Below are 8,235 nucleotides of genomic sequence, written 5' to 3'. Positions count from 1 at the left end.
GGTCGTCTTAGGAGTGTCTTGTCAAATATTTATTTAGATATAAATAATGACACTTGCCATTAATATGTGAATAACATGTAGGTCATCTACGTTTTATTAGGGACCGGGAAGCAGTTTCGTCGGGACTTTGGCGGATGAAACCCTGGCTGGATGCTAGTGTTCTCAAAAAGGAACTCTTTAACAGTTATATAGGAGTATAGATCATTGACATATAACTGTATAGATACACATACGAAGAGTAGATACTTGTTTTTACATTCAACCTATTTTGAAACCACTTGATAACGAGAAAGAACATTGATTAAACTTTTCAAAATTACCTACGCAACGAAAAACTGCGCTTAGCAACGGTATCACACAATATATTTTATATCAACCATTTTATTTCATTTTCTGAGTATTATTTCATATAATTATTAAAATGGCGTGTAACGAGAACGTTATTAAGAACATGGCGAATGAAATAACGAGGAACTGCCAGGGCCACGCGCTGACCGTCGACCCTGAGTTCGTTATTTATATGATCGACTTGTTGCTTCTGAACCCTAAGTACGGCAAGCTCTTCGCTAAAACCATTAATAGGAATAACTTGGCCTATTTTGTGGATGAATGTGTTTCTATGCTTACTCGTAAGTACCTACCTACTTTTTAGACAGTGAGAGTTCACCATCTTCTTCATGTAGTGTCAACTCTATAATCCTTAAACGGGTACATAAGTAGGTACGTACATAGCATAGTACACGTTACTTGAATGGTTAGAGTTCAGACTACCCACATGTAGAACTCCGTTTTGACCAAAATGTGAGCTGCGATTTTTTTGGCTTGTTACGTAGATTAATCCTCAAACATTTTCCAGATGGAGGAACTGCACTAAATACATTGAAAATGCAGTTTATTCTCCAAACGAATTACGACAAACTGCAACATTTGATCGACAAGCATTTGGACACCATTGAGAAGTGTTTGCGCCCACTCGTCAATGAGATTCTGGATATGGACCCTGAATTGACCAATGAACCTGAATTCCATAAGCTGTTTAGAAAAATATCAATTTATATTATACTTGCTAGTGGATTAGGGAACCCTGGGTTTATCACTGTGAGTACAATAATTATTATACATATTTCTTACATCTCTGATTTTCTACATTACTCCGTGACACCAGTAAGGAGACAGTAAGTTACAGTACAAGTAGTTATATGTGCTCACGTTCTAACTAGTGACTTATTTATTTTCGATTCTCTTTATTTACCCTTTCCTCCACACATAGATATTATGATGACCATAATAACAATATTTCTTTAAAATATTTCAGACCTTAAAAGAAGGCATGGCCGCTTTAGAAAGCGTGTTCGGTATGGAAGACCTGAAGCTGTTCGTGGCACTGCCTCGCAAGGAGAAGACTGCTCAACTTGAAGTACTGCTGGGAATCACTTCAGGAGTCAGGCTGTTTAATGGAGACTGCAAGAAGGGGGGAGAGGGAATACCTGATTGTAAGTTTCAAGACTTTACTTGGAAGATTATGAGGTAGCTAGCAGTCAATGAGGTTTTGTATGCACTTCTTCTCATCATATCCACTTCCTTCACTAAAGATCGCCGATCGCGTCAATCCACCACATTTTTACCTAATCATCATGTTCCTTTCTTTCAGTACCACATAACCTGGTAGATGCCGGCAAGGCGTGCATGGCGTCTCTCTCGAACTCCCTCATAACGGTGATGCAGCGAGTCAACAACCTCACGACAGCCATTGAAGAGGCTATCACAATACAAGAGGAAACCGGCAACGTTGTGATAGACATTACGAAGAACACTGAAGTTACTTTGTGAGATTTCCTTCGTTCATATTTATAAACGGATGACAATTTATCGGTATCTTCAGCCTATTTGGTGTTTGACCATGTATGGTTATGACATTTGCAAGAAAAATGTTCCTAAACTTATTGTAGTAGATACAGACTTGTCACTCACATGGCTTTCGGGAAACACAGTTCGCATTATCGTAAATCGCCTCCCTCCTTCTGAAGGGTAGTTTTAACATTTCGGAATTTTCCAGAGAGGATTACAAAGAAATCTTCGACCTGCTAGCATTCAACCGCCAATACGAGGTGTTCATTCGCAAGCTGTTAGCTGATGTGGAGTCCATGACGCATAATGGCGCTCAATACGTTGAGAGAGTGAAAGCAGTTCTCCAGGAGTTGCATGCAGCAGTCAAGTATAAGGCTGCCGTGCCTGTTCAGAATGTTTTTGTGAGTATTTGCGTGAAAAAAAATCATCTCGGACGCTCACGCCTGACCACCACTACACTATCCACCTCTTCAAAAGTGTTAGCTTCAGTCCATTAATTTGGTTCGGGAAGGTGGCTTTGAGACCTCTTTGTTCTCTCATTGGTTTTGAATTTTCTTAACAAACCAAATCTTTAAGAGGTTTTCTTTTTGGGAGTAGCTACATGGTGTCACGACTCTTTTTCTGCTAATAGCTGCAAAAAACAAGTTCCTAATTTTCGTCCTCAATAACATGAATTGATTTCAGCCTCTGTTCACCAAACTATGGGAAGTATGGCGCGCTATGCAGAACGTGATGTTCCTAGTATCCACCGTAAACAGGCTCATGGCTATCATGGGCAGCATCCAGGATCAGATCAAGATGCCGTCCAAGGTCATCAACAAGATGCTCAAGGGGAGAACTGTTATATCTGATCATGTGAGTTTCATAGGAGTAACACCTTAATTTGACGATATTTGTCTCTATTTCTAGTTGGTCTCTTTGAAATGGATTTTGCTACAGCCTACAGTTTATTTTGAATGGTTAACTTTAGCGAAATCTTATGTCTAATGAACGCAGAAGACATCGCTTTGATTTTCAAAACATAGGGAAAAGTTTATTGTCGAGATGTTTTATCAATAGAATACCTTCCTATAGTTATCGGCACGGATAATGAGCTCTCGGCGGATGAGTGGGGATCGCTTTGCGCACTGTACATGTACACTTATGGCAATAAACCAATAAATCACTTCTGCGCAGGTAAAGGTCAGCTAGGGCTCAATATCCTTGCCGATGATTATACCCACTTTTACACTTTTGTTTTTATTAAAATTGAGACGCGTAACCTAATGATTGTTATTTGTGTGTAAATCAGAGCCGAGTGAATGCCCGGCCGAGCGTGCAGGACCGCTTATCCCTAGGCTCGTTATCAAACTACGTGGCAACTTCAAGCAGCTCCGAGATCCTCGGTATAAAGCAGGCAGAAGTATGTATTTGCAGAATCATTATTACATAGCGAGTTCTTAGGTATACTCGGAACGGTTTCAGTTGGCTTATTCGAATACGTTTTTGCCAAGTGGAATCGACTTTAGAGTTCTATTAGTGTCTTCATTATTCTATTTCTTCCAGTTTTTAGGATTTTGTGCGCTATGTTTGAGTGTGGGCGCCTTAGTCCCAAGCAACGCGAAGCTTGGCCTGATCAGGGCTAAGGGAGGCTACTACGGATTTTGCAACGTCAAGATGGCTTCCAGATTCAGTAAGGAGCCCGAGAGGTATGTCGTTATTCTTTTGAGATCTTTGGTCTTTGATGGAAGCAAGTAGATAAAACAATCTGACTTGCCTTATTGTCAATTTTATGTGCCCATTTAAAAAGCTTTTTTTGCGAGTGATCTCTTTTCTCCAGGTACATCAACGAGGTCCTGAATTACGCGCGTAACAACCCTCATCTGATCAATTTACTGAACATCGTGGAGAACGTGTATCACGTCAAAGACGTCGACGATCTCATTGTTATTCGTGTGCCAAAAAGTGAGTTAACATTTCTGAATACTTTTTGAACAAAGCAGTCTCTTTTATGTTCCCAAGATTACGCTTTAAACCAATAATACATACAAACTTCAGCATTGAAATATTTGTACCTTTTGATTTTTTTTCTAATTTTGCAGCTAAGGTATTTGATAAGGATATTCAGACTGAAGATCATCCTTTGGAATCCTATAAAGCAAAGAACTACACCTGGGACCTCTGGGAGTGGAAGAGGAGGGCATGTCAATGGGTCTGTTATCATCACATTTGTCATACTTATTATTTAACATCAATTTTTTAGGTCAACCAGTAATTAGGCAACTTCTCACCTAATTGAATACCCACCTACATAGATGTTTTATTTGGTCATTCGTATTCGAGTGGTTAGTTTCGAATCAAAGCCGCCAATATCTTTACTGAGCTCCTGAGTCCGGACTAAGAAGGAATGACTGATTCATTGACAAACATTATAATTTATAGGCGTCAATTGTAAACTGCCAAACACACTCAACTCAAACGAACTACAGTCACCTCCGTTCTGACATACAATGTCAGACCGTGGAGCCTCGCGACAAGTGTCTGCAGACGAATAAGGACGTGGGCATTAATACCATACCTGATAACTACTTCCTATGGGGTCTGAGGGGACAACGCGGCTATGGGCAGCACTCCATGGACCTTAGACCCCAGCATTCGGCGGAGAAGTTAAAACGTACGTACCAATTTATTTATTCTTCTTTAAACATCAGTTTTAGGGTCGTAAAGGAAGATCTAACTAGATTCTGGGCACAACTTCTGTCATTGGGAAGTTTTTTTAGGATCGTAAGGTCCCCAGCAGTTACTTATAGGAGTTATAGTTTCCTTAAAACCGTATGTTATGGTCCCCTACCGTAGGTAGGTTTATAGGCCCCCGGGGGGTGATCAGCGGGCGACAGGCGCGGGGGTGCCACCGCCTGCATTACAAGGATCGCCCCTTGTGCTCCGGCCATCATAGGGACCCCTCCCCACTGGGGGGAGGCATGAGGGGCCTGCCGTGAGGCGGGCAATCGCCGGTGGGGGACTGGATGCACTAGATTCCCAGACCCCCTCCACTCAGGCGAGGTCGGAGTGCCGCTGGGCCTTTTTAGTGGGTATACCGGGAACGTCGTTACCGGGGAGTCCCACATACCCCTCTCCCGTCCCCCGACGGGAAGGGCATGCGTAATAGCATTTTTTACCCAGCGACAACAAAAAAAAAAAAAAAGGTAGGTTTATAGGAATTCCTGATGGAGTAAAGTTACGGGCCACACAGAGCGACGTGAAGTTTTTCAAGAAATCTAAATTTTTGATGCCTATGTATCATGTAAGAGTGATTAAGCTTGATTCTCGAGAATACTGTGAGCTAAAAGAGTCTCCAAGTTGGTAGGTTGTCTACCATACTTATAGGGTAGTTGACATATTTTTATTCCATGATTCCGGGCTAAAGTCTAACTTTTTGTCTGACAGCTGAACGTACAATACGCTTGCCTTGTCTGGAGTACGAATCCAGTTCTACAGAGGTGCTAAAGATGGAAAGCAACTGTTTGAATTAGGAAACATACGAGATTTTTTGTCAATATTATGATGGTACTAGGTCGAAAAGGTTTTTTGCCCTGACTGAAATTAACTTTTGAATAGGTATGGTGCATTATGGTACCGAGGATTATCTGAATAACAGTCTTTTTAGAGATAGTTGTATATGTTATTTGGGAGTTTTAATCAAAACTATTTTAAACAATCAAAGAACTAATCAATATTTTTTATCTCTATTGCTATTTATACACTCAAAATATTTTAAAAAATTCAATCAAAGTAAATCCAAAAATATATAATATATTATAGCGGATGATATATTACGTTAATTTTAATTATATTTTTTACATTTTTAATAATTAATTAAAATTACGAATATAAAACAGTCATGGAGATCATGGTGGATTTCTCGTAGGAATGATGTATTATGGTGGCTGGGCAAATTTCATGCCATTCTAGGAATTCGGGAGTCACAATGGTGACTGGGTTGAGGGGGTCAAATAGGCAGTCACTCCAAACGTCCAGGTCCAAGCGGTAGTCCAAATAGGAAGCCGAGCCCCAACATAGTTGGGAAAAGGCCTAAAATCCTAGATGGATGGTGTATGTCAGATGGCCAGTAGGTATTAGCTGTGCCATGGAGACTACGACCTACTTCGTAACTCCGAATAAAAAGTGCCAGTAATGGCTGCAATCGACAAAAAAAGGATTTAAAATATAAAAATAGGCAGCCACTGATATCGGGCACAGGGTCCAAGGTACCCGAAAATAGGGCCCCGGAGGCAGAAACCTCCTCACAATACGCGACATATCAAGGAGTACTGCCTTCTGAATCAGTCCCTTGATCCAGCCGCCTGACGAGAGCCTCATGAGGTGTTGGTTGTGGCTCTTGCGTGGCATTGGCAGTGACGACAATCAGCACAATAACAGCCGTGTCGACATTCCACATAGCGAAAACCTCGTGCGCTAAGTCTAGAGATCCTTTATTTGTGTCCCTTTCTCAGCTTTCACGAGGTTTTCGTCATGCGGAACCGCGACGAGCCATTATTATTATCATCGGTCTGAGGGTAAGGGACATGGGGAGTCCGTGAGCCTAAGGCCCAAGTTCGCAACAACGTACACGTCATTTATCTTAAAACAACTGTTTATTGTGATTTTTACGTTCAATTTTCAAAGTAAGCAATTGTTTTTTTAAGAAAAACGGTCGTTTATGTTGTCGGCGAAAATGGGTCTAATAAAAAGACCTGTGTCGGCGTCGCGCAGTGTTCCGCGAATGCCACTCTTTAATTTGCATGGGACCATGGGGGCAAGTGTTGTGAAGTTTAAACAGCAATGCCAATGCAGAAGGGCTCCAGTGTGATGATTGTGACGAAATACAAAGGCAAAAAAGGTCGCATCTACATTTAGTGGGACCTTTAAAATGACTGTATCGCTCGTCCTTGGGCCTGCAGAAATGCTCTATCCCAAAAAACTGTTCCACAAACGATTGTCTGAATTAATGTAAAATCGTTGAGATATCCTTGATACTTGAGGTGAGGGCGATATTCAGGGGGCAAGTAGTTCATACACGAACAGTTCACATTTGTAACAAACCCATGGCCCATGTGACGGATAGTCTACCTTCGTAACACCGTGTGGTTTTAGTCAGTAGGAGTCTGACAGACTCCTGCGGTATCCCCAAATCGCAGGACATCCATGAGGATTTCCACACGTTAAACAAGAAAAAAAAATACGTAGCTACTTTATAATATAGCAGGTTTCCGTGGCTATTTTATATTAATACAAATAATATTTATTTTGAAAATAAATTTCCGCTGTCTTTGCGTTGTAAATGAAATCATTTGAGCTTCACAATTTTGCATATCTAGGTATGACTTGATAGATTTTTTTCTTGCTTTACATTTTTTGTAAGGGCAAAAAACCTTGTTGATCAGCTCCTTAATATACTATACTTATTTATAAAATGTTATTTAGTTTAGAGATAAGACTTTGAAGAATAAACCCTGAAGAAAATCTCTTTGTTTTCTTTGTCCACCCTACTTTTCGTATTAAAATCTAACTAGATTTTGATTCCAAATAAAATTCCAACGTAGTTAAGGTTTTTGCCAGGGTTCGCTCTCCACGACAATTCAAGCACTTTATTATACTTTATTATATATGTATTAACAAATAATTTCTAAAATAGTCAACTACCCTATGGGAAAGGCAGAAAGTGTTTTTGTACTCACTATAGCATTATTTACATCTATTTTTCATAGAAAATATATCTATTCGATTGAAGTGTTTGATAAGGAACATCCGTTCTGCATAGGGTCTATCCTGTTCTATGTGGGACTGTGACTGGCATAACACTTAACAAGCGAACCTTAGGCAATAGCCTAAACTATGTATATTAGCTGACCTTCCCTAAATCTAGCTACACAACTGTTTTATACACACATGAGGCCAAAACTGTTGGAGGGGTAAGATATTTCAATCATCAACCGATCAAGGCAAGCGAGTCCAAAAGATTCCTCCAAGGATTTACTAGTAGGTGCACAAGAAATCATGGTACGTCTAGCATTCCTCATCATTTACCAGCAACAAAATGTTGGGGTTGGCTTCTAGCCTAACCCGATGCAGCTGAGTACCAGTGTTTTAGAAGGAGTCACTGCCTATTTGATCTCCTCAACCCGGTTACCCGGGCAACCGAATACCCCTTGGTAAGAACATGTGTAAAAGGTGTCCAGGATTATTAATATACCCATAATTTATGTCATCAGCGGAATCCGTGACAGCCTGCACGTGGCCATGCGTGGGCAAGATCGATACGGATGATGACTACTCCATCATGAGTGCTGACAGCAGGACCTTCTACTTCCCCAAGCATGATGACCACGATTATTGATAATATTTTGT

The 8,235-nt window shown here is 40.6% G+C and overlaps 1 protein-coding gene across 2 annotated transcripts; it reads left to right on the top strand.

The window, feature by feature from the left end:
• Positions 1 to 271: 271 nt before the first annotated feature.
• LOC124642102 (cilia- and flagella-associated protein 206-like) lies at positions 272 to 8,235 on the top strand. 2 transcript variants are annotated; one of them, XM_047180408.1, is made up of 12 exons: positions 272 to 629; positions 857 to 1,098; positions 1,316 to 1,493; positions 1,652 to 1,826; positions 2,057 to 2,249; positions 2,533 to 2,703; positions 3,140 to 3,250; positions 3,394 to 3,536; positions 3,668 to 3,792; positions 3,930 to 4,039; positions 4,270 to 4,501; positions 8,100 to 8,235. In XM_047180408.1, exons 1-12 carry the CDS (start codon positions 422 to 424, stop codon positions 8,222 to 8,224), a joined length of 2,013 nt encoding a protein of 670 aa, XP_047036364.1. In that variant the 5' UTR covers positions 272 to 421; the 3' UTR covers positions 8,225 to 8,235. The 2 variants fall into 2 exon arrangements, with proteins under 2 accessions (XP_047036364.1, XP_047036363.1); XM_047180407.1 differs by lacking the exon at positions 8,100 to 8,235 and adding an exon at positions 5,275 to 7,440 and having other exon boundaries at positions 272 to 1,098.

This window comes from Helicoverpa zea, chromosome 23, assembly GCF_022581195.2.
Source record: "Helicoverpa zea isolate HzStark_Cry1AcR chromosome 23, ilHelZeax1.1, whole genome shotgun sequence".
In the NCBI taxonomy this organism is placed as follows: Eukaryota; Metazoa; Arthropoda; class Insecta; order Lepidoptera; family Noctuidae; genus Helicoverpa; species Helicoverpa zea.
This window is presented reverse-complemented; position numbering and strand designations above follow the sequence as displayed.